This window comes from Aythya ferina (genome assembly GCF_964211825.1).
Source record: "Aythya ferina genome assembly, chromosome: 17".
Classification (NCBI taxonomy): domain Eukaryota; kingdom Metazoa; phylum Chordata; class Aves; order Anseriformes; family Anatidae; genus Aythya; species Aythya ferina.
In genome coordinates this window covers 10,731,960-10,755,748 of record NC_140316.1, presented here as the reverse complement: position 1 = coordinate 10,755,748, position 23,789 = coordinate 10,731,960, and the positions used below count along the sequence as shown (strand labels likewise).

General features: G+C 66.1%; 3 protein-coding genes across 4 annotated transcripts; all 3 read left to right on the top strand.

The window, feature by feature from the left end:
- Nucleotides 1–1,525: 1,525 nt before the first annotated feature.
- TBC1D10A (TBC1 domain family member 10A) lies at nucleotides 1,526–8,739 on the top strand. Its single transcript, XM_084539028.1, has 9 exons — nucleotides 1,526–1,794; nucleotides 2,935–3,034; nucleotides 5,313–5,420; nucleotides 5,506–5,612; nucleotides 5,839–5,953; nucleotides 6,131–6,196; nucleotides 6,427–6,616; nucleotides 7,049–7,203; nucleotides 7,360–8,739. The coding sequence occupies exons 1-9, from the start codon at nucleotides 1,589–1,591 to the stop codon at nucleotides 7,750–7,752; spliced, it is 1,440 nt and encodes a 479-aa protein (XP_084395154.1). The 5' UTR covers nucleotides 1,526–1,588; the 3' UTR covers nucleotides 7,753–8,739.
- Nucleotides 8,740–9,747: 1,008 nt separating this feature from the next.
- Nucleotides 9,748–15,479, top strand: CASTOR1 (cytosolic arginine sensor for mTORC1 subunit 1). 2 transcript variants are annotated; one of them, XM_084538826.1, is made up of 9 exons: nucleotides 9,748–9,949; nucleotides 10,106–10,176; nucleotides 12,777–12,970; nucleotides 13,105–13,237; nucleotides 13,444–13,567; nucleotides 13,992–14,105; nucleotides 14,202–14,284; nucleotides 14,509–14,603; nucleotides 14,681–15,479. In XM_084538826.1, exons 1-9 carry the CDS (start codon nucleotides 9,837–9,839, stop codon nucleotides 14,744–14,746), a joined length of 993 nt encoding a protein of 330 aa, XP_084394952.1. In that variant the 5' UTR covers nucleotides 9,748–9,836; the 3' UTR covers nucleotides 14,747–15,479. The 2 variants fall into 2 exon arrangements, with proteins under 2 accessions (XP_084394952.1, XP_084394953.1); XM_084538827.1 differs by having other exon boundaries at nucleotides 9,758–9,949; nucleotides 14,509–14,620; nucleotides 14,681–15,103.
- A 3,594-nt stretch (nucleotides 15,480–19,073) lies between these two features.
- LOC311446260 (cardiotrophin-2-like) lies at nucleotides 19,074–21,760 on the top strand. Its single transcript, XM_084539229.1, has 3 exons — nucleotides 19,074–19,129; nucleotides 20,077–20,204; nucleotides 20,335–21,760. The coding sequence occupies exons 1-3, from the start codon at nucleotides 19,093–19,095 to the stop codon at nucleotides 20,812–20,814; spliced, it is 645 nt and encodes a 214-aa protein (XP_084395355.1). The 5' UTR covers nucleotides 19,074–19,092; the 3' UTR covers nucleotides 20,815–21,760.
- The last annotated feature ends 2,029 nt before the right edge of the window (nucleotides 21,761–23,789 follow it).

Below are 23,789 nucleotides of genomic sequence, written 5' to 3'. Positions count from 1 at the left end.
CAGCCTCCGCCGCAGCCAAGCCCCGTTTCTCAGCCTGGCAGGGCCGAGCACCCAGCCCCACGCTCCTGCAGGAAAACACCCGCCGGAGCGCTGGAAATAGCCCCGGTGGAGCCCTGCCAGCAGCGCTTCCATCTCAACATTACAGATAAACGTTGTAGCAGGCCGTCCGCGTGTATCTCCTACAAAACAACTGTTATCAGAGCTTCTCGCTCTGCTGCTGAGGACCCACAGCGTAGGGGGGCTGGAAAAAAATAAGTATAGGGCTTGGGGGCTGCTTGCCATGATCCCTGTGCCCTGGGTTCCTCAATAATTTGCCCACCGTGTCTCCCCTTGTAGGAGGGGTCTCGATTTTTACAAATCTCGGCTGTTTTTGCAGAGGGTGGTGGCACAGCGAGCCGGGGACTCCCCTCCTGCTGCAGCCCAGGGCTGGGCCGGGCCCTGCTGCGTGTTTTGTGCTGTATTTTTAGCCAGGGCCAGGCCAGTTCCACCAGTACGGGCTGCTGGCGGCAGCGCCCTGTGGGTTTGGCAGCCTCCGGGGAAGCCGCGGGGTCTGGATGCGGAGCTGCCTGCAGGGAGCCAGGCCCCAGCCCTGGGTTTTGGGGGAGCTGCTTCTCCCCGTGCTTTGGGGCCCCTTTGGCTCTCAGCCTGGCTTGCAGCGTGCCCCGAGAGCTGAAACGAGGCGGGCGCTGGGCTTTGACGCCTGCCACGCGTGCTGCCCATCCCAATTCCCTCCAGTTCCTCCCAGTTCCATCTCAGCGCCCCCCTAGTCCCATCCCAGTTCCACCCTAGCCCGCTCCCAGTTTCCCCTGGTGCCCCCTGGTCCCATCCCAGTTCCTCATGGTTCCCTCCCAGTGCTCCCCAACATCCCCCAATTCCACTCAGTCCTCTCCAGTTCCTCCCAGTCCTGTCCCAGTGCCCCCCAGTTTCTTCCAGTCCCATCCCAGCGCTCTCTAGAGCCCTACAGCCTCATCCCAGTGTTCCCTAATCCCATCCAAGCGCCCCCCAATTCCACTTAGTCCCTCCCAGTCCTGTCCCAGTGCCCCCCAGTTCCTCCCAGTCTCATCCCAGTATCCCCCAATGCCCCCCAGCCCCATCCCAGTCTCCCCCAGTCCCCCCCAGTTCCTCCCCATCCCAGTTCCCCCCAGCCAAATCCCAGTCCCCCCTAGATCCCCCCAATCCCATCCCAGTCTCCCCCAGCTCCCCCCCCAGCCCCATCCCAGTCCCCCCCCCGTCTCCCCCAGTCCCTCCCAGTCCCCCCACGCAGCCCCGCCCTCCCCTACCACTACCGGGCGGGCAGGCGGAAGGAGGCGGGCCCTCTCCCTGACTGACACCTCCCTCCCCACCTCCCACCCAATCCCTACCCGGGGAGGGCGGGCTCTCCCACCCTCCTCCCCTCCCATTGGCTCCCTCCTCCCTCCCTCCCTCCGCGCCACCCAATGGCGTGGCGGCACCGGGGCGGCACCGGGAGGAGCGGCGGCGGCGGGCGGAGAAGGGAGGGAGGGAGGGAGCGAGGCGGGGGGGGGGCCGCGCCCGCCGCCGTGGCCGCGGCATGGAGGGGCGGCGGAGCCGCTGAGCGAGCCGCGGCGCCATGGCCAAGAGCCGCGGGGGCGGCGGGCCCGGCTCGCCCGGGAGCACCCGCGGCCTGGCGGGGACCCGCGAGAGCCTGGCGGAGGCGGGCGGCGACGAGCTCAGCTCGCTGGGCTCCGACTCGGAGGTCAACGGCGGCGGCGGCCCCGAGGAGCGGCGCGTCGATAAGTTCGGCTTCATCGTGGGCAGCCGCAGCGCCGAGGGGCCGTGAGTGGGGACGGGCACCGGGAGGGGGAAGGGAGAAGGGAGGGAGGGAGGGAGGGAGGGAGGGAGGGGGGGGCGGCTCCGGGCCCTCCCCACCTTCAAGAGCCCGGTACCGGCCCCCGGGGAGCGCCCCCCACCCCCCCGATGCTTCCTCCTCCTCCTCCTCCTCCTCGGAAGCCCTCGGGGGCGGCCTCCCGGCCTCCGCCGGCCCCGGTAGGAGGAAGCGGGGCTGCGGCCGGCACCGCCCCGGCCCCGGGGCCTGAGCACGGCGCCTCCTCCTCCTCCTCTTCATCCTCCTCCTCTTCCTCCCCGGGGGGGTTGCAGCGGCGCTCACCGGGCCCGGCCTCCCCCCTACCGGGCACCCTGGGCCCGATCCAGCGCAGCCTCGAGGGTCCCGTGTCCCCCCCCCTCATCCCCTTCCCGGTGTGGGGACGCTGGGGAGGGCCCAGCCGTGGGGTTGTGCCCCCCATTTTGCCTCTGCCACCCCCCCCATGGGGTGCCCCCGCCACCCAAAAGGTGCCCGGTCCCCGCTCGGTGCCCGCTGCCGGGCGGCCGTCAGCTGGTGACAGCTTCCAGCCCGTGCTGGCGGGGCTCCAGCAGGCCGGGGGCCAGCCCCAGGATCCAGTGTCCAGCTCCCTCCGGCTTCCCACGCTTTGCCGAGCCCCCTCCGGGCTCCCCCGGCTCGGGGCCAGCGTCCCCTCGGCTCCCCCGGTCCCCACGCCGGTGGCCGAGCCCGCCATGGGGAGGATGCGGTGGTCGCCCTTGGGCTTGCATCAGAGCTGCTCAAAACCAAGCGTTTGGCCCCGTCTGACCCACGGGTGGGACCTCGCAGGGCAGGGCTGGGAGCTTGGCTCGGCCAAGCCGCTGGCACGCCCCAGGAGCTGCTCCTCTGCCCGCGTTGGGGCTGGGGGCAGCACGAAGCCACCCGGTGCCACCACCGCCACCCCTCTCCCAGCCTGGAGGTAGCCCCAAGGGGGGTCTGCCGGGTGAAATAGGGACACCCATCCCAGCTGGGCGCTGCTGGAAAACGCTCCCCTCTTCGTGGGGTGGCTGGGGATGTGTGGATTAATAGGGATGGGTGGGCTCCACGGTGGGTACGGGGCTTGGGGCTGCGCTCACCCGCCTCGTCCCTTCGCCCCGCAGGCTGGAGGAGGTGCCCCTGGAGGTGCTGCGGCAGCGCGAGTCCAAGTGGCTGGACATGCTCAACAACTGGGACAAGTGGATGGCCAAAAAGCACAAGAAGGTGGGTGACCCCAGGACACCCGGAGGTGGCAGAGTGCGGCAGCGTCCCCAAAAAGCCCTGGGACACGTCCCCGAGTCCCCCCCGCAGGAGGACGGCCGCGGCGCCTTTGGGTGATGCTGTGTTGGGGCTGCCCCAGCTGGCTGCCGCTGCGCACGGCTGCTCCCTGCCGGCTTCCGAGGGCTGGTTTGGCTGCGTGCAGGCAGCCCTGGGAATTGTTAGGTCATGGAAACTTCTGCTCCCAGCATCTCGCAGACCCAAAAAAAGAAAAAGAAGAAGAAAAAAAAAAAAAAAAAAAAGGCTGTGGGGAGGAAATAGTTGAGCCTGATGTGGCCTGCGAGCCGGGGGCTGGTTGGAAGGCGGCTGATGGTGGTGTGGGCTCGGTGGCCACGGTGCCACGCAGGGCTGTGCTGGTGCCTCGGTGCTCCCTGACCTCCCGAGGCTGCGAATGCAGCGGGGATGGGATGAAACAAGCCCTGAGCTGATGCTGCTCGCCTGACAGAGTGGCGAGGCTGCTGGCGGCCCGAGGGCTGCCTCCTCCCCCTGCCCGCTGGCACGGCCTCCTGGCACCGCTCCGCGTGCCGTGCCCCCGCCGGAGCTGCCCGCGGCGCTCCCCGAGCACCGCTCGGTGCCTGGTGACCGACAGAGGAATCCCTCATCCGCTTCTTGGCTGCTTGCGAAGGATTTCTGAGAGCTTTTCGGGTCGCAGCAGGCGGGCGCTTTGTCCCGAGGGCGGTTTTGCGCCGCTCTCCGCGTGATTTCCAGGCGCGGGTGAGTGCCCCGGCAGCCGCGCTGCTGGCAGAGGAGCTCCCTCGTGTTGGGGCTGAGCTTCTGGACATCCCTGTGGAGCTGCAGGGCCTGTGCTCTCTGTCCTGCTGCAAAATCAGTGCCTGGAGCCTCCAAGGGCTGATGCAGAGAGCTGCTCCTTGCCCAGGCCCCGCAGCCAGCCGGCTTGCTCGCACCTGCAGCGCTCCGGGATCCCAAAACGCTCCCTGCATCGCTGGCCTGCATCCCACCAGCGCTGAGCCGTGCCAGCGCCACGTGCCGGCCCGTGCCCTTTCCAGGCAGACCGAGGGAGTGCAGACGCGTGGGCAGCTCCGGCTGCTCCTTGCTTTCAGCATCCCTCCGCCCAGCTGCGCTCCCGATCGGGCACGCGGGGGCCCCGGCAGCGATGGCAGGGAGGGGAGGAGGGGGCAAAACCGCCTCGCCCCCCGGGCTGTGCTGCTCAGGCAAACCCACAGGGCTCTTGCTCCATGCTAGGCGGCTTCCTTCCTGGCTGCTCAGCCAGCAGGAAGGGCAGCAGGAGCGGGAGCTGTCAGCACCAACAGAGCTGCCCGTGGCCACCCAGGGCATCGCCCGCTGCGTTTCCTGCGAGCACAAAGCCCTCGCGGGGCCTGGCCGGGTAAACAAGCAGCGCTGCGGTGAGGGAGCAGCGAGGAACGTGGCGTTACCACCACCGCGCTGGGCCGGGCTGCTTGGAAACACAAGTGCCTGCGCCCGAGTCAGCTGGCAAACAGGGAGAGCAAGCTCTGGCCTGGGAGGAGAGCCCCGAGGCTGCCGAGCCCCACGGCAGGGAGGCTCAGAGCTGTCAGCTTGCGGAGCCCTGGTGCCTCTGTGTGCTGCCCAAGCAGGAACGCAAGGAACGGAGGCTGTGCTGCGATTTTTCAGGGCTTTATGCCGTACTGAAAGCGTTTATCTCATGGGTCCTTGCCTTGCTGGTGCTGCTGTTTCCGTGGAGTGGGGCTGGAGTGCTAGTGGGGCCGCAGGGGAGGGCACAGCCCGTCTCCAGCTGCTGGCAGCAGCAGGGTTAAGCGAGTCCAGTTCCCTGCTGCGGAGCTGGCACCCGCACTGCCCAGCCCGGACTTTGGTCCGGTCGCTGCCCCGTGCCAAGGGAGCCTGGGGCTGGCTGGGCACGGAGCCGGCCGCTGGGGCTCAGAGCTGGGGCCAGCTCTGTCCCTGCCGCTCCGCACAGCCCCGCGGGGGACGCAGAGCCCTCTCCTCATCCTGCCCCACGAGCAGAGTGCTCGGAGCTCTCCGGCCTCCCCGTGGGCCATGGCAGCGTGGGGAGGGAGCCAGCTTCTCCCCAGCGTGGCTCTGCTCTTTGCTTTTCCAGTTGCCCGTGGGGTCCTGCTTGAGGCAGAGCTGGGCTTGTTGGGAGCCCTCTGCAAGCTGCACGGCCTCAGCCAGGCTCCTGGCACCATCTGCAGCTCCCTCTTGCCCCGGGGAGCCTCAGTGCTCCGTGATATCCCCTGAGGGCTTTGTTCCCTCCCCTCTCCTGCAGATCCGGCTGCGGTGCCAGAAGGGGATCCCGCCCTCGCTGCGGGGCCGAGCCTGGCAGTACCTCTCCGGCAGCAAGGTCAAGCTGGAGCAGAACATCGGCAAGTTTGACGTGAGTGTGTGCGCCAGGCAGCGAGGGCTGGGAAGGGGAGCTGGAGCTCGGCTGGTGCTGCTCACCCTCACCCTCTCCTTCCCAGGAGCTGGATCTCCTCCCGGGGGAGCCGAAGTGGCTGGATGTGATCGAGCGGGATCTCCATCGGCAGTTCCCCTTCCACGAGATGTTTGTCTCGCGCGGAGGCCACGGGTGAGTGGGGCAGCCACGTGTCTGCTCCTTGGTCGCTGCTGAGCCCCCCGTGGGGCTGTGCCGTGGGGTTTGTGCCCCTTAGCATGGGGTTGGGGCCAAGAGGGATCCCGGACGGGGACTGACTCGATGAGCAGCGGCTGGCCTGCGGTGTGGGGTCACCGTGCTGGTGTGTGGGGCTGCAGGGGAGGCCGCTCTCCACCTCTTTCTCCCCGCGTTGTCTCCGCAGGCAGCAGGACCTTTTTCGGGTGCTGAAGGCCTACACGCTGTACCGCCCGGAGGAGGGCTACTGCCAGGCCCAGGCCCCCATCGCCGCGGTGCTGCTCATGCACATGCCGGCCGAGGTAGGAGCAGGGAGGTGCTGGGGGGCAGGTGCCCCAGATTTGCCCTAAATCTCAGCCGGTGTGAGCATGCCCCAGGCGTGCTCTGCCCGCCCCCTTGGTCCATCGGGGTGAGGTGGGGGCTGTAGGGCTGTCCCCTGTGGGTACCCGGGTGCTGACCCGCTGTCCTTTGGCTTGCAGCAAGCGTTCTGGTGCCTGGTACAGATCTGTGAGAAGTACCTCCCCGGCTACTACAGTGAGAAGCTGGTGAGTAGAAGGGCCATGATGCTCCTCCAAGGGGTCAGGAGCTCCCCCAGCTCCTTCAAGGGGATGCTTGAGGCAGCCTGGGTGTCCCCATGGTCTTTGCATGATGCCAGGACCCCCAGGAGCATCCAGCAGTGAGGGACGGGGGGCTCGGCGCAGCTTTGCTGGGGCTGAGCCAAGGGCTGGGGTTAAGGTGCCGGCCGGGGAGGTCCCTGCTGATGCTGTCCCCGCAGGAGGCCATTCAGCTGGACGGGCAGATCCTCTTCTCGCTGCTGCACAAGGTCTCGCCCGTGGCCTACAAGCACCTGAGCAAGCAGAAGATCGACCCCATCCTCTACATGACGGAGTGGTTCATGTGCGCCTTCTCTCGCACGCTGCCCTGGAGCTCTGTGCTGCGTGTCTGGGACATGTTCTTCTGCGAAGGTAGGGGCCTCCTCCTGCAGGCTGTGGCGTGGGCCAGCCTCTGTGGGTGGCTGGCAGCCCCCTCGGCACGAGGAAGGTGCTCGGGGCTGTGTCAGGAAGAGCGGGGCAGAAGTTTGTGGGGTGGAGACTGGAGCAAACAGCTCTTACAGGGCTCCACGGCACCCATCCCAGGCAAAGGGGCCTGGAGAGGCATCAGGATCCCACCCTGGTGCTGGGTGGGATGCAGGGGAGCACGTACAAGCGTCCCTTTGCGTTGGCAGCCGCACCAGCACAGCTTAGGGCTGAGCTGAGTCGTGTCGTTGGCATCGGGCACGTGGTGGGGGGGTTGCTGGGGAAGAAGAGGGCACGGGGACCACCAGAGGGACGTGGTGGCGGCGTGCCACCTCACCCTGTGCCACCTGCCCCTTGCTGCCTCACCTTCTCCACTTGCAGGGGTGAAAATCATCTTCCGGGTGGGCCTGGTGCTGCTCAAACACACCCTGGGCTCCTCAGACAAGCTCAAGTCTTGCCAGGGCCAGTACGAGACCATGGAGCGGCTGAGGGCCCTCAGCCCCAAGATCATGCAGGAGACCTTCCTGGTGCAGGAGGTGAGGGTTTGGGGAAGGGGCGCAGCGCATGGGGCCACCCCTTGTCGGGCAGAGCTCGCCTGGAATCAGGACAGGACCTGGTTTTGGGGCTACCCCTGTCCCGGGTGGCACTTTGGGGGGGTAGGGATATCGGTGGCACAAGCCTGTCCCCTGCAGGTCATCGAGCTGCCGGTGACGGAGCGGCAGATCGAGCGGGAGCACCTGATCCAGCTGAAGAAGTGGCGGGAGACGCACGGGGAGCTGCAGTGCAAGTCCCCCCCGCGCCTGCACGGCGCCAAGGCCATCAGCGAGGCCGAGCCCCCCACCCGCAAGGCGCTGGAGCCCGTACCCTCCATCATCGTGCCCCCGGGGCCCGCCCCGGTGCCCAAAGCCCGCAAGAGCAAGGAGAAAAACCGAGAGAAGAGCTCGGGCAGCCCCGCCAACGGCCCCGGAGCTGAAGGCAACGGGGCACCCGGCGCTGCCCCCGAGCTGCTGCACCCCCAGGTGTCCCCCCACCACCAGTCCAAGGAGAGCCTGTGCTCCCGGGAGAGCGAGGACACGTACTTGTAGGGCCGACGCCGCGCTGCGCCCGGGCAGACCGGGCTCAGCTGGGCTGTGCGCGGAGCCGGGGCCTCGAGGATGCTGCTCCCTCTGCGGCCGAGGGCGGGAGGGGACCCCCGCGGCGCCTGGCGGTGGGGACTCGGGGCTGGAGGGATCAGGACGCGGCCGCTGCGGCACCCTGGGTGCCTGCTGAGGGTGGGCGCGAAGCTGGGGTCCCAGGGTTTGGGGGGTTGGGGTGGTATCTGCGGGAGCTCGACCGAGCGCGGTGACAAAAGGGGACGTGTCCAGCACACGCTGGGTGCCCGCGTTGTCCCCACCCCAGCAGGGTGCTGGCACCATGAGCGGTGGGAGCCCTGGCACGGGGTGGCTGAGCCACCCGCGCTCCCTCGCTGCGGCTGGGGGGGCCAGGCTGCCCCTCGGGTCCCGCTCCTTGTCCCCCAGCCCCTTGCCCCACGTCCCCAGTGTCCCTCCCGCCGCCCCCGGGCTCCCCTGTCCTCCTGTGCTGGCGGGGCAGACCCAGACCCAGTCCCCCAGTGCTTGCGCCTGGCGCAGCGGGACTGGGGGTACGTGAGGAGCCGGGGGCAGCTGCTGCCCCCCCCACACTCCTCTTTATCTAGTGAGGATGTATCAAAGTGTAGCCCAATATGTAGTACTGAATTTACCTATTCACTGAGCCTATTTATTATTCCTCCGTGGCAGTAACCGTTGCAGGACGGGGGCCAAGGTTGGGAACTGCAGGCGGGATGCACCAGAGGCGGCGGGATTTGATGCCAGACCACGACCCTCGCCAGCCCCACGCCGGGGTCCCCCCCCCCCCCTTTGCCACCCACCCCACGGCGGAGGTGAGATGGGGCGCGAGCGGCTGGGCGCTCCCCGCTGCGGGGTCCCCTCTCTTCCCCCTGCCCCTCGCCGAGGGCCGGGGGTAGCTTTGTAAAATACAGCGGGGAAAAAAATGGTTTTGTACAAAGGGAAAATAAAGCAGGATTGTGTAAAGGCGCAGCGTGTGCGGCTCCCTGAGTGTGGGGCTGGGGGGCACCAGCTCCCCCATGCATTTTCCCGTCACCCTTGGGTGCTACGGGGGGTGACAGGGACCCAGAGGGGTGGCCAGGTGCTCACACTCACCTCCCACTTCTTGCTCACCCCAGCTGTGTTAATGTAGGCTGCAGTTTCTCAACTCCAGCGGTGTCTGTGGTTCCCGAGCTAAAGGTGGCATCCTTTATTGACCCAGAGCAGCTGCCATGAACCTTCCTCCTGCAGCCTCCCCTGTACCAGGGCTGGCTCCTCTTGTGCATCCCGCACACGTGGCAGCAACCCAGGGGCAGTCCCTGTCCTCCCAGGGCTCTGGGCTGGTGCTGGGTGGTGGCAGCGCTGTCCCTGCCAGGGACACCATGGGGACAACCAGGGCTTGAGGGCCGTGACTCACTGCCCCAGCCAGCCCTACTGCTTCACCCTGCCCCATGGCAAGCCACAGCTGGGCTGTTTGAAGTGCAAATGATGGATGCTGAGACCTGCCCATGTTCGTGACACCTGTGGAGGCCATCTCCAGCCCTGGCCATGCTGCGGGGGCTTCTCGGGTGGCTGCTTTGGGGGTGAGCCCCTCACTGCCATCCCTTTCCAGCACCAAGTCCTCAGTCCCGTCCCAGTATCACAGCTCCTGTGGCCCCACCGAGGCAGGAGCAGCCAGATCCCACCCGGGCTCTATCCCAGGGCTTTGCTTTCCGCACACAAAATGGAGCCCGAGCGGCTTCTCCCTCCCTGCGATTCCAGCAGGCGGGAGCTCTGCAAAAACCTCAACCCCCGCCTTTCAAAAACCCCTTTTCCCCTGAAAAAGCGACAGCGGGGAATCGCCGGGCCGCGTTGCTGGAGCCCCCAATCCGCCCGGCTGCGCTACAAGCCCCATGTCAGGCCCGGTGCTCCCCGGGAAGCTCCGCGGAGCCGGGACCGGGGCGAGGCGGGGCCGGCGGCCGGCGGCGGGGCGAGGCGGGGCCGGGGCGGGGCGGCCGCGGGACCCCTCCCGCTGCTCCGAGCGGCCGCGGGGCGCGCTTGGAGCGGCCCCGGCCCCGGTCCCGGTCCCGGTGCTGGCCTCGGCCACCATGGACCTGCACATCCTGGAGCACCGGGTGCGGGTGCTGAGCCTGGCACGCTGCGGGCTCTGGCTCTACACCCACCCGCTGCTCAAGCTGCTCTTCCTGCCCCAGCGCTGCAGGTACCGGCCTCCCCCCTTTCCTCACCCTCCTCTTCATCCTCCCCGTGCTCCCGTGCTCGCGGCGGTGCCGTGCTGGAGGGGTTTGGGGGGTCGTGCCCCGCTCCTCCTTCCCCGGAGCCACGCGCGGGTCGGGCAGCGGTGGTTTGTGCCCCGTAGGTGCAAGTTCTTCAGCCTGACGGAGACCCCCGAGGACTACACCATCATGCTGGACGAGGAGGGCTTCAAAGGTACCAGGCACTGCAGCAATGAGTTGTGGCCGTTCTCAGCCCAGCCCAGCGCAGCGCAGCGATGCTCAGAGCTCACCACGGGCAGCGAGCCCTGGCTTGTGTCAGGGATGCCCCGGCTTGCCCCACTGAGACTCTCTCAGCTCGCCTGCCTTGGCACAACCAACCTCCTCGGAGACGCGGCCGTGCCTCCGCATGCTTGCACGAGGCTGGGGTATGGGTGGGGAAAGGCTCCTGCGAGGAGCCCTGTGCCTACTGAGCCTGAGCATGGGGCACAAACCTCCCGGGACACCCAGGAAGGGCTGTGGGCAGCACCCGGGGCTCCCTGCCTGCATGGGGTGCTGCTGGCAGAGCTGCCAGTGCCCTTCCTTGGGTGCTTCACTGCTGTTCCCCCTGCCTGGTGAGGGCTGGGACTGGCCACCACCGTGGTGGAACAGGGCCAATTCCCCACCCATGTGGCTGAGCCTGGCCTTAGGGGACCAAGGGTGCTGCTGGGGGTACTGGGGATGCAGCATCGCGGTGTCGGGGTGTCCTGGAGTCTTTGAGCCCTTCTGGGGACCTGTCCCCTCCCTGGGAGGTGTCACAGCACAATGTCCCCATCCCGAGAGCCTGTGTGTGCCATTCTGCAGCCTCACCACCGGACCTGCCCTGACAGGCCATGCTGGTAGGACAGATCCTGCCCCAAACCTCCCGCACCCAGACCTCCCCGGCTGGGCCTTATCTCCCTGGATGTGCCCCAAGGAGCAAGGGTCAGCGGTCCGGCAGCACAGGCCGATGGCTGGCCGGATCCAGCCCAGCTCCCCCCAGCCCTTCGCTGGGAGCCAGGCTCTCTCCTGAGGAGCTGGGGCCGTTCCCCCCATGTATTGTATTTTAATTTTTTTTTTCGGTGCCTGCGGACAAACGCTCCTCGATCCCGTGGGGCGGGCGGGAAGCGGCGAACAATGGTGCAGCGAGTCGGCCGCCCCGCTGCTCGGCGCCGGGCTGGGGGGCTGCCAGTGCCCTGTGGGGGCACAGGGGGGGCACCCCCCCTAGCCTTGTTCTAATTTCTGTGCTGGGGGCCGGATTAAGCATTGGGGCCGGCCGAGGCACCGGGACGGTGGTGTTTGGGGACCCCCGTGCAGTCACAGCCTCCCCCATGGCCCCCGGTTCCTGCTGGTGTTGAAAAGTGATTAAGCGGGGACGCGGCAGCGCGGTCCCTGTCCCCGGCCCTGGGAAGGAGCCGAGCAGGGGCTGTTCTGGCGCTTCCTGCGCAGGAACAGGAGGCTGCCAACACCCGCCAAGGCCCCGGGTTTCGGACCTCCGGATCCGGCCTCGCCCCGTGGCTCGCGCCTCCCTCACCGCTGCGATGAGTCCTGCGGCCTCAGCTCAGTGCCGCGAGCCTCCCTGCCTCGCCTGGGCAGGGGGATGATGAGGTTTGGGGGTGTCGGGCTCCCTGCTGACCCCGCACCTCCCGGGGAATTGGGATGCCGGGAGCGGGACGTGTCCTGGCCCGGGGCAGCTGCAGGAGGAGCGCGGGTGCCGGAGGAAGAGCGCGGCCCCGATCCGGCCCTTCCTGGGGAGCGGGTGTGGGGCAGGAAGGAACCGGCCGGCACACTTGCTCCCTGCCAACAAAAGCAGCGTTTTTGGGGAGGCAACCCTGGCTCCCGGCCAGCATGGGCTCGGCCCCAGGGACACGGCTCATTGGAGCCGGGTGGGTGTGTGGCTGGGGTGGCACAGGGCGGTGGCATGGCGGGGTGGCCGTCCTGTGCCTCCTCCAGTGTCCCTGACCCGTCCCTGCTGGGCTGGTGGTTCCTGGGGGCTGGAGGATGCAGGGGGAGACGTGGGCAGCCCCAGGGGCCTGGCTTTGGGGTGCTGCACCCCATTGTGCACAGCCCAGCTGGTGCAGGAGAGACGTGTCCCGGGCTTGGAGCATTTCTCCCTACAAGTCCCCAAAAATTCTCGCTACAAGAAAGACATCGAGGTGCTTGAGCGGGTGCAGAGAAGGGCGACGAAGCTGGTGAGGGGCCTGGAGAACAAGTCCTACGAGGAGCGGCTGAGGGAGCTGGGCTTGTTCAGCCTGGAGAAGAGGAGGCTCAGGGGTGACCTTATCGCTCTTTTTAGGTACCTCAAGGGAGGCTGTAGCGAGGTGGGGGTTGGCCTGTTCTCCCATGTGCCTGGTGACAGGACGAGGGGGAATGGGCTTAAGTTGAGCCAGGGGAGTTTTAGGTTAGATGTTAGGAAGAACTTCTTTACAGAAAGGGTTGTGAGGCACTGGAACAGGCTGCCCAGGGAAGTGGTGGAGTCACCATCCCTGGAAGTCTTCAAAAGACGTTTAGATGTAGAGCTTAGGGATATGGTTTAGTGGAGGGCTGTTAGCGTTAGGTTGGAGGTTGGACTCGATGACCTTGAGGTCTCTTCCAACCTAGAAATTCTGTGATTCTGTGAAATATAGCAATTCCAGCTCTGTGCGTGCGGCTGATCCTGCCCTCACTGCGTGGCACCCCGAGGACCCCGCAGGCTTCCCATTGGCAGTGTCAGGCTGTCAGGGGCACTGGGACGGCTCCGCCAGCAGGGTCGGGAACACCGACGCGGCCCCGTGCCTCAGTTTCCCCTCTCCCTCGCAGAGCTGCCGCCCTCGGAGTTCATGCAGGTGGCGGACTCGACGTGGCTGGTGCTCAGCGTCGTCTCCAACGGCCGGGCGCCCTCCGGCTGCCAGGCCACCGGCGTCACCAAGATCGCCCGCTCGGTCATCGCGCCGCTGGCCGAGCACCACGTCTCGGTGCTGATGCTCTCCACCTACCAGACCGACTTCGTCCTGGTGAGCCCCGGGGTGGGAACGGGGTTGGTGCCGCGCGGCCCTGGCAGCCCCGTGGTTGCTGGCGGGGACCCGGCTGTCCCCAGCTGGCTGCGGGGTCGGGGGCTCCGGGGTCGGTGACGCTGCGACGCTGCCAGGTGCGGGAGAGGGACCTGCCTGTGGTCATCCACACGCTGGCCGGGGAGTTCGACATCTACAAGGAGGAGAACGGCGAGTCCGTCCCCGTCACCTGCGACGATGCCAGCAACGGCTTCCTCAAGCCCAAGGCGGGTGAGTGGCGCGGGGACGTCCCCAAGAGCCACCTTGTCCCCAGGGTCACCCGGTGCCTGCAGGGTTGCTCCGGCTGCCGGAGGTCCCCCAGCATGTTGGGGACCCCTGGGGCCACCACCCAGCGGGACGCGGGGCTGCGGTGGCCACGGGGTGGCACTGCGGTGCTGTCCCCGAGCGTGGCGGTGACGGGTGGCTGTGCCCCGCAGCCACCAGCCCCACGCTGCACCCCGTGCAGAGCCCCCAGAACCGCTTCTGCATCCTGACCGTGGCGCCCGACACGCTGCCCGCCATCGCCACCATGCTCATCGACGTCCTCTTCTACTCCCACAGGTGGGTGGCAAGGGTGGGGACATCATCGGCGGTGGTCCCTCAGCTGGCTGTCACCCCCCTGCACCTCGCTCCCTGCGGCTTTCCAAGCTCTGGGTGCATTTTGCAAAGTGTTGTTGCTCCCTTGAGCACGCCACCCGTGGGCGCTGCGTGTCCTGCTGCCACTCCTGGGAACTGGAGCCCCCGAATCCCAGTGCCACTGTGCTGGGGGACAAGCCACGTATTGCAGCAAAGCAAAGGGGGGTGGGTCAGAGGTGGCTGAGATGTGTTGGAGCTGTACACGGGAACATTTTGGGACCAGCCTCGTGGGACCATCCCCTCCAGAGTCACCACGGTGCTCTGGAAATGCCCCCAAACCCACTCTTGTTGCGTCCCACTGACTGGTGGGACACAAACCCATGCCTGGCTCCTCCTGCTCCTCCTGCAGCCCCCCCAAGGAGCCCAGTGCTGGTGGCCAGGACCTCGACTCCATCACCTTCTTCGCCTTCTCCCTCATCGAGGGCTACATCTCCATCGTGATGGACGCGGAGACCCAGAAGCGGTAGGAGCTGGTGCTGGCCCCCGCTGCCCACACTTTTAGGGGATGGCTGGGTGGGTTGGGGGTGTTCCTGCACTCAGCCCCCCCCCCTTTTTGCAGGTTCCCCAGTGACCTGCTGCTGACCAGCTCCAGCGGGGAGCTGTGGCGGATGGTGAGGATCGGCGGGCAGCCCCTGGGCTTCGGTGAGCGTGGGCGCCGCGCGCATCCCCTGCCCTATGGGGGTGCAGGGGTTTGGGCCCCCTCCCCTTCATCTCAGCACCCACCCCGTCCCCCCCCCAGCATGGGAACCCTCCCTGCTGCCACCCCTGCGTCCCCTGCCAGTGCTTCCCTTTGGCGTCCCCTGCCACCTGGTGGCTCCCCGTCGCGGTGACACCGGGGTCACCGCGGGACACGTTGCCTCCCCCAGATGAGTGCGGCATCGTGGCGCAGATTGCGGAGCCGCTGGCTGCCGTCGACATCTCGGCGTACTACATCAGCACCTTCAACTTCGACCATGCCTTGGTGAGCCCACGGGGCACGTGGCACTGCGGGTGGAAGGGTCCCGGTGTCCCCAGCTAACGGGATCTTTGTCCCCTCAGGTCCCCGAGGAGGGCATCACCGAGGTCATCCAGCTGCTGCAGAAGCGCCAGGAGAGCGGCAGATAGCGGCCAGCTGTCCCCGTGCCGCCTGTCCCCGTGCCACCCGGTGACCCCTGGGGACCAGCGCGGTGTCCCCGCGGGCTCCTCCTGCCCAGGGTTGTCCCCAGCCCTGTTGCTGTTTTTTATTTCTAAGCCTTTTTCCCCCCTCCGGTGCTGGGCAGAGCCCCGGGGGGCGCAGCGTCGCTCCCAGGACGCGGGGGGGACGCGGTGGCACTGCTGTGACAGTTTGATGGCCACGCCGCTGTGAATCCCCGCGGGAGAGGCCGAAGGGCAGCGCCGTGCCCTCCTCTGCCTCAGGTCCCTTCCCGGCTTTCTTAGGGTAGGGGGGAGCGGCAGGTTTGGGGGATTTGAGTGGTGGTGAGGAGAGGAGGTTTGTGGGGGGGGACGCGTGCCGCAGAGCGGTGATGTGCCACAGCCCTGCTGGAGGTGACAGCGTGGGGCTGGCGGGACACGGGACCCTGAGTGTCTGCGGGATGGTGGCCGTGATGCTCTGCACCTTTCCTGGGGGGGTTCTGGACCCATCCCGCTCCGGGGATCTCCCCAAAACCCTCCAGTGCTGAGAGCAGGGGCTGCGGGGGGTGGCCAGGGCAGCGTTTCAGCCCTGTGTCCCCTCCGGGGTGGCCCCGACCCCTGCCAGGCCATCGTGTGTTGTGGGGGGGGACAGTGACACCCCAGCTCCTTCCAAGCTGTATTTTTACACACTTTTAAATGTCAATAAAAGTCCTATTTTTTGTTGGTTTGGGGTGGTTTCTTTTTTTTTAAAATTTATTTATTTTCCAAGTACACCATGGCCACAGCTGGGGCTGGCCCAGAACCTGTCCCCAGTGCTGGTGGCACTCCTGTCCCCACCACAGGGTGACCCGTAGGCAGGGAAAAAGGGTCTGGGACACGGGGTGAGGGCTGGGGCGTTTCTGCAGCCTCGTTAGTGGCCGTGGCTGTAACGAGGTGGCTCTCACCTGGGGGCCGTGTGGCCTCCGGGTGCCCCCCGCATGCCCTGGGGCTGCCCCTGGTCAACGTGCAGGGTGAAAACATCCTGGGGGCATCTTCCCGCGGGGAGCCCGAGCAAGCAAAAAAGCACAGGGGAGCAACACCTCGTCTGCTCCCATCCCCTCAAAGCCTTCCAGATCCTGGGGACAGGACAGGAGGGGATGGGGCAGGTGGGTGGTGGCCTCAGTTTGCTCTCTCGCCACCCACCTCAGTGGGACCCCGGGCCCACGTTTCAGGGGATGGGGACAGGGATGGAGACAGGGTCGGGGCAGTCCCGTGACGTGTTTTGGGCAGGAAGTCGCTCCAGACAGTCGTCACCAGCCCTGGCATCGCCGCCCTGCATAGCCGCGGGGTTCCTCGCGGGCACTGGTGCGCACGGGAGCAGACCCGGGCTCCCCACACATCCCCCCTGCGTCCCCGCCTGCGTTGGTAAGCCCTCGGCTTCCTGCAGATCCACGGGTGCTTTCTTTCCTGTCTCGCTCTCTTTTCCAGAGTCATGAGACATCAGTGACGTGCGCCCCGGCGATGAAGAAATTGCTGTCAGCCAGTGCGGTCACACGCGCTATTTTCAGCCCCGTTGGGTATTGCACATCCCCGCACCATGTCCCCGAGGGCTGCCAGCCGTCGGTGCCGGCGACCGCGCCGTTCCTCTGCCGTGGTCTGCGGGCACCCTGTGCGAAGCCCTGGGCTTGGAAAGGGGCAGGGCGGAGGTAGCGGGGTGTCCCAAGAGGGACCGCTTCGCCTGGTGGGTCCTGGGCAGTGTGCACCCTGAGGAACCACGGGTACTGGATGGATGGATGGATGGATGGATGGATGGATGGATGGATGGATGGATGGATGGACGGACGGACACATGGATGGATGGATGGACAGATGGATGGATGGATGGATGGATGGACGGACGGACGGACGGACGGACACATGGATGGATGGATGGACAGATGGATGGATGGATGGATGGATGGACGGACGGACGGACAGATGGACGGATGAATGGATGGATGGAGAGGTAGATGGATGGATGGGTGGATATATCTGTAGTTGGATGGACAAGTGGATGGATGGATGGATGGATGGACGGACGGACGGACAAACGGATGGACAGATGGACAGGTAGATCGATGGACAGGGATGTATGTGGGTGGATGAATGTGTGCAAGGAAGGACAGACAGGTGGCTGGGTGGACAGATGGAAGGATATAAAAGTGGGTGGGTGGCCAGGAGGATGTACAAGTGGAAGGACAGATGAATGCATGGATGGGTGGACAGGTGGAGGGGTGTGCAGGTGGGTAGATGAATCTGGAGGAAGGAACAGGTGGATGGGCAGGTAGCTGGGTGGGCAACTGGACAGATGGGTGGACAGGACAACGGGTGACTGGCCAAATGACTAGATGGATGGATGGACAAACTGCCTCCAGGTGTTTCTCCTGGAGAGAGGGGCATTCTGGCTCCTCTGTCCCTCCAGAGGTGCCCTACGCACAGCCCCCGGCTCTCGTGAGCACGGCCCAGCCTGGCCAGCAGCACCCACGGGTGTCCCCAGACAGAGGGACACCCCGAGGAGGAGGAAGAGGAGGAGGAGGAAGAGTCAGCAGCACCGCCCCGTGTCCTGCAGCAGGGAGTTCTGCAGGTTGGGGGCAGTCTGGGGGGGGGGGGGGGAATTTGGGGAAAAGAAAACATTTCATCTTCTGGAAGTGAGTCACTGCTGCGCTCTTCCGCTCGCAAGGAGATGTTATTTCTGGTGTGGCCTCCCCTTGCCCAAGCCACCCCATCTGAAACAGCAAATTCTGCCTCGGGCAGCTTCCTGTGCTTACAGAGCAGGGCACTGCGGCCCTGCACGGCTCCGTGGTGCCCCAAAGCTCCCGTTCTGGGGCTGAAACCCATGAGAAGGGGAACAAATCGCCGTGATTTGGGGTCACAAAGTGTGCATTCTGCGTGGTTTGGGTCGGCGTGGCAGGGGGTGGCACGAAGCTGATGGAGCACTGAGCTGGGGAGGGGGGGGTCATGTCCTCGTCTGTGGTTTTCCCAAAGTTTGGCGCCCCATAAAAAGAAGATCTCCAGGTCTGGTGCGTGGCACCATGTGGCACCACCCCAGCTGGGTGGATTCACTGGGAATTTACGAGTCTTCACAAAACCTGATGGATTACAGTGAAAAGAAAACCTGATAAAAACACATTATTTTTTATAGGGTCGGTGTTGGCATCCTCCCACGCCCCGCTGCAAGGCGAGAGCAGCTCAGGGGTGCCGGGGGCTTGGCACCGGGTGCTTCCAGCAGCTCTGGGGCCGTACCCGTGCCGGGCTTCCTCCTGCTGACCTCGGCCTTTGGGCAGTGCCCGCAGCCCCGGCGCTGCCGCTGACCCCGCCGATTGCATTTCCTTCCCCGCCGGAGGCTCAGCGCCGGCTGCTGCAGGCGGTTTAGCAAGGGGAACGGATCTGTCCCGCCTGCCTCGCCCTTGTCTCACCCCTCCCCACCAGCACAGGGGCACCCATGGGTGCTGGTGTCCCCTGGTCCCTATCATTAGCATCCCTGCACACCCCGGCTTCGGGTGTTGGGGGTGTCCTGGGGTCCTCCCCGCTCCCCATCGCCCACCCCAGGCCAAAGCATGAGAGATTCACACCCTGGGGAGAGCAGACAGACAGACAGACGGACGGACAGCATCTCCTGGAGCATCCCCGTCCATCCCGGGGCCTATTTGCAGCCACGGCCCCACCACAGCCCACGCCCTGGGCATGGCACGGTTTGGTGACACCATGGTGCGGTTGGAGCCGTTCACACCTCCACCAGAGGTGCGAGCCGGGGCGGCGAGGTGCCAGCCTCCAGCAGCACCCGTGGGTGCAGGGCTTTGTGCCACCCGTCCCCCTCCTGCTGCAGCATCGTGGGGCTCAGACGTGGGGCGAGCATCACCTGCCCGAGCCCCAGAGCTGACATTGATGCTGCCAACGGCCTCCGCCGCTCGCATTTCGGTTTCGGAGGCTGGTTTTCGGTTTAACGAACGCCGGCTGAGCGCAGAGGAACGGCGGTGACTCAATGGGGTGCTTTCCTAAGAAGCCCCACGCCGTGCCCCGGGCATCTGGCTCGCCCCACGCGCGGGCTGGACCCACGAGGACTCCCTCGAGGAACTTGATCGAAGAACAAAACCATCGTCCGACCGGCCTCATTTCCTCCCCCCGCCCTTCCCCGGCCCGGCTCACCCCGCTCATTGGCCCCCAAGTCATGGCTTCACTTCTCCATTTCTTTACGTTGGGGCCCGGGTGCCTCCTTCGGAGGTGGTGGCTAATCGGGGCACGTTAAAAGGCGAGCTTCCCCCTCGCCGACCAGTAAGGAAGTCGCTCGCGCGCCCTGCGGCACCGCTCCCCGGCACCCGGACATGCGGCGCCACGCGCGGCCCCTGGGCGTGCTGGCAGGTAGGCTGCGTCCCACAACTGCCCTCTCGCTCGCACACCACCCCGGGAGGGCCCCGGTGCTTCCCCTGCCCCTGGGCACGCCGTTTTGGGATGCCCCCCCCCCCACTTCCCCAGCCCCTGGCACCCACCCGGGGCTCCCCGGGCACCTTTGCGGAAGAAGGGGTGCCGGGAGGGGGCGGGTGGGGGGATGTGGTTTGGGGTTGATGCGGGGAGCGGGGGGCAGGTGGCAGAGGGATGGGGTCACCCTGCTTGGCTGGTGTGTCCCCCGAGCCCCCAAACATCCCCAAAAACAGCGCTGGGGAGGGCTGGGAGCTGGGTGCTGCTCCGGTGCTGAACTCACGTGGCTGCGGTGACAGCGGGGCTGGAGCAGCACCCGCTGGGACTGAGGGGATGGGCCCAGGAGTGCCACCACTGTCCCCAGTCTGCGGTGGCCCTGCGGTGGCCTGTGCTGACAGGGAGCTGCTTGGGCAACCACTGAGGCCAGCAGGAGCTGTCTGCGCTCCTCGATGCCTCGAGGGCACCTTCTTCCTCCTCTTCCTCCTCCTAATATTCTTCCTAACACTCCTTTTCCTCCTCCTCTTTCTCTTTGTCCTCTTCATCCTTGTCCTCCTCATCCCTGTCCTCCTCATCCTTGTCCTCCTCATCCTTGTCCTCCTCATCTTTGTCCCCTTCATCCTTGCCCTCCTCCTTACCATCCTCCTCCTCCTCCTCATGCCAAAGGCCCTGGCAGGTCCCAGCAGCTGGCTCCCGGCACGGTGGCTGCCCTGTCCCTGCGGCACCACGGGGCACCTTGTCACCATACCCGGCACGTGCAGCCCTCTCCTCCAGGCCTGGCACCAGGGTGATGGGCACCCGGGACGGACATCCCTGCTCCCCATCCCCACCCCGCGTGTCGCCGCAGCGAGAGGTGCCCCCATCTCCACCATCTCCCTCCTCTTCCTCCCCAGCCGTGGCCAAGGGACTTTTCCTCCTCTGGGCCGTGCCAGCGCGCAGCACGCAGCCCCCGACCCTGCAGCAGATCCACGCCCTGGTGCGGCACATGGCCGAGGACGCGCGGGAGCTCTTCCTCTTCTACGTGAGTGCCACCTCGCCAGATGGCAGGAAAAAGGGGACAAAAGCCCCCCTCACTTAGTGTGTCAGTGGGGGGGGGGGGTGGGCTCGCCGCTGAGCCCCCCCGTTGACCCCCTTGCCTTTCCCACGGGCAGGAGCAGGAGCAGCACCTGGCCTTCACCCGGCTGTGCCGCACCAACGCCTCGCTGGAGTGGCTGCGGGGGACGGTGGTGACGGGGACCGGGGGGCTGCGGGCACTGCACGGGGCCATGGCCCGCATGGACCGGGCGCTGCAGGGAATCAGCCAGCACCAGCGCGACCTCCACCCCCCCGGGGCCCCCATCCTGCGCCGCCTCGACAGCACCCGCCTGAAGGTGCGGGGCCTCCTCAGCAACCTGGAGGGAGTCCTCCAAGCCCACGGCATCGTCCCCACCGTCCCCACCTTGCCCCGGCTGCCGGCGGCCACCAGAGTCTTCCAGCAGAAGGTGGAGGGGTGCCGGATCCTCTGGAGCTACGCACGCTTCACGGAGCAGCTCAGCGCCCAGCTGGAGGAGCGAGGGCTGCGGGCGCGCCGGGAGGAGCGGAGGCAGCAGCGGCGAGGCCAGCGGCGAGGCCGGCGGCCAGCGAGGTCGTAGGGAGCCCCTGCCACCCCCGCTGCTGTCACCCGAGCTGTCCCCAGCGCCCTGGGGCTTGCAGTTGGATGCGGAGAGCCCAGCGCGCGGCTGGCGCTGGCACAGACGTCCCCCAGGTGCCACCGCGTGTGGAGGCCACCATCGGCCAGCGGGGTCACTCTGGGTTGGTGACGTCCCCCGTTTGCCAGCCCTGCCTGATTTTCCAGTGATTCAATGGGTCTGGTGACACGTCCTGACTAAGGGGCCGTTCGCACGGCACCCGCACGCTCGGCGCAGGCAGGGTGCAGCCCCAGACCGACCCTGGCCGCTTGTGCCACCGGCTTGTCACCCCCTGCCTGCCTCTCGAGGGGTTTGCTGAGCCCGGAGAGCATCTGGGGGTGGCTTTCCTTGAGCCTGGCATCCCTGTGAGCTTGGTGTCCCCATGAGCCTGGTGTCCCCGTGCACTCTGTGAGCGCAGTGTCCCTGTGCTCATCCCTGCACGCCTGGTGTCCCTGTGCCTGTCCCCGTGCCTCATGTCCCTGCATTGTGTCCCCACGCCCTCAGCATCCCCGTGCCCACCCCTGGGCCCTTGGTGTCCCCAGCGTCCCCGAGCCCTGCACTGTGCGGGTGGGCACCGGTCCCCCAGTAACTTATACGTGACAGTGGTGCAGCTCCCCTATTTATTGAAACCATCGGTTTAATTTAATATGTCCCTGCACCTGGGAGAAATATTTAAGGATACCTTTTTTAATATATAAATTATATATATCTATTTTTGTTATTATTTTTTTTTGTACTGTGTTAAGCTGTAAAGGTAACGATGTTTTATTTATGAATCTAAATATTATTTTGTACTGGGAGAAGGGCACCCGGGCCATCCTGGCCAGGTGGTGCCCCCTTATTTTTATATCACAGCAGACGGAAATAAAGCATTGACCTCGGCCCGTGGGCTGCTGCCTCTGGCCTGGCACCTGTGTGTGTGTGTGTCTGTGTGTCCATGTGTCCGGCTGTCCATGTGTCCGGGTGCACGTGCCTCTCCCAGCCCTGAGAAAAGCCCGCGGGGTTTGCTGTGCGCAGGAACCGACTCATTCTGCGAGTGCTTCTGGGGCTTTTCAGGGCTGCAGGGTCTGGTGCTGCCAGGAATTGTCCTGAGCACGGTGATGTGGTGAGGGCACAGCGAAAAACGAACAAATTCAGAAACTGATTAGCAATAACCTGAAAGGAAAATGGGGCCACAAGAGGCCAGGGGGACAAAGTAGGGGACAAGGCTGGAGGGAAACTGCAGAGCATGGGGAACGATGTGGGACATGGCGTGGGGTGGTGTGTGGCATGGGATGGTGGCACATTGTGGCACATGGCACAGCATGGGATGACAGCACAGTGTGGGGCATGGCATGGGATGGGATGACAGCATGGGGTGGCACATGGCACGGGATGACAGCACGGGGAGGCACATGGCACAGGATGACAGCGCGGTGTGGGACAGGGGATGGGATAGGTTGGGATGGGATGACAGCACGGTGTGGCACACGGCATGTGATGGCAGCACGACGTGGCAGCATGGGAAGTGGCACGGCACGGTGTGGCACATGGTGTGGCATGAGATGGGGTGGCAGCATGATGGGACGTGTGGCACTGGGGACGCTCTGTGGCGTGGCACAGGGCATGGTGTGGGATATGGCAGACAGCGTGGCACCAGCAGGGTAGGGAATGAGGCACGTGGCACACGATGGCAGGTGGCACAGCACAGGGTGGCACAGCGCGGCACACGATGGCAGCGCCTGCAGGGCGCATGGCACGGCACGAAGCACCGCAGCTCTGCCTGGCCCTGGCACCGCACCTGGCGTCGCCGTGCCGAGCGGCCCCGGCCCTGCCACGTGGCCAAGGACGTGGTGGGGGCCCGCTGCTACCAAGCACTGGCCCCGCTGAGTCAAAAATCCTAAGACCCGGTCATGTGGCACCGCGGAGTCACTCGTTCCTTGCCGTGTGCCCGTGCCTGTGCCCAGCCGTGCCGACGGCACTGACTCAGTTGCAGGCTGCACCGCCGCCGGGACGGCCACCGCCGCCGTTTGGGGACCCTCCGGGGGGGACAATGTCACCATGAAGAGTCCCGGGCCGGCCCGTGGTGCCACCTCCCGCCAGCTGCCATCCACCCAAGAAGGAGGCAGCTTGGATGGGCTTCGAGGGCGCAGGTGGGTGACACTCCCCCTCGGGGACCTGGGGACAGCGGCGGGGATGGGGGCGATGCTGATGGCAGCGTCAGCCCCTCGGTGCTCAGGGGAGCAGGATCCAGCACCCAGCCCTCTGCCCAAATGTGGGGCTGCAGGACTTGGGGAATGATGGAAAACCTCCTTGGGAAGGGGCTCTTGGGGTCAATCCTGCAGGTGGGGCGAGGTGTGGGGTGGCAGCATGCCACCGACCCTGTGTCCCCAGTATCCCCGTCATCCCGACCTCTTACAAGTTGCCCCATGGGCAGCGCTCAGAGGAGTCACCCCATGGTGGGGACTGGTCTTTGGGGCTCCCTGTCCCCAAGGGCGCTTCTCATTGTCCCCAAATCCACGGGGACCATCAGCCTGGCTGGGATGGTGGCAAGCAGCAGGGTGCCCACCCATGGGGGTGACACCGGTGGGGTGACACCCATGGGGGGTGGCATTGGGGGGGCACAGAGATCTGAGCCCAGAAAGATCCCTCTGTGACTCAAAGGGGAATTCGTTCCCTGCCCGTTATTCAGCCCGGGCTTCCCCGGCACAGGGGTGCTGCCTTACTCACAACTTACTCAGCCCCCCCGGCACCCAGCACCACCCAGACCCCCCCAGGGGGCTGCATCTGCTGCTGGCATCCCTGTGTGTCCCCTGATGGGGACAGCATGGGACGAGGACATCGGGGCTGCCGGGACCCTGATGGCTCGGGCGGGATGGGATGGGGATGGAGGGGTGGTCATGGATGGGGACAGGGCAGGAGCGGGGTGAAAAGCACTGCCTGTGTCCCTGTGTCCCCGT

What these genes read in the sequence shown, in the direction of transcription:
- TBC1D10A (XM_084539028.1), top strand. Translation starts at nt 1,589, where the DNA reads ATGGCCAAGAGCCGCGGGGGCGGCGGGCCCGGCTCGCCCGGGAGCACC. An exon ending in TGGCCAAAAAGCACAAGAAG is followed by an intron (nt 3,035 to 5,312) that starts GTGGGTGACCCC and finishes CCTCTCCTGCAG; the next exon opens with ATCCGGCTGCGGTGCCAGAA. An exon ending in AGACCTTCCTGGTGCAGGAG is followed by an intron (nt 7,204 to 7,359) that starts GTGAGGGTTTGG and finishes TGTCCCCTGCAG; the next exon opens with GTCATCGAGCTGCCGGTGAC.
- LOC311446260 (XM_084539229.1), top strand. Translation starts at nt 19,093, where the DNA reads ATGCGGCGCCACGCGCGGCCCCTGGGCGTGCTGGCAG. An exon ending in GCCCCTGGGCGTGCTGGCAG is followed by an intron (nt 19,130 to 20,076) that starts GTAGGCTGCGTC and finishes CTTCCTCCCCAG; the next exon opens with CCGTGGCCAAGGGACTTTTC. An exon ending in GGGAGCTCTTCCTCTTCTAC is followed by an intron (nt 20,205 to 20,334) that starts GTGAGTGCCACC and finishes TCCCACGGGCAG; the next exon opens with GAGCAGGAGCAGCACCTGGC.
- CASTOR1 (XM_084538827.1), top strand. Translation starts at nt 9,837, where the DNA reads ATGGACCTGCACATCCTGGAGCACCGGGTGCGGGTGCTGAGCCTGGCA. An exon ending in CTTCCTCAAGCCCAAGGCGG is followed by an intron (nt 13,238 to 13,443) that starts GTGAGTGGCGCG and finishes TGTGCCCCGCAG; the next exon opens with CCACCAGCCCCACGCTGCAC. An exon ending in GACGCGGAGACCCAGAAGCG is followed by an intron (nt 14,106 to 14,201) that starts GTAGGAGCTGGT and finishes CCCTTTTTGCAG; the next exon opens with GTTCCCCAGTGACCTGCTGC.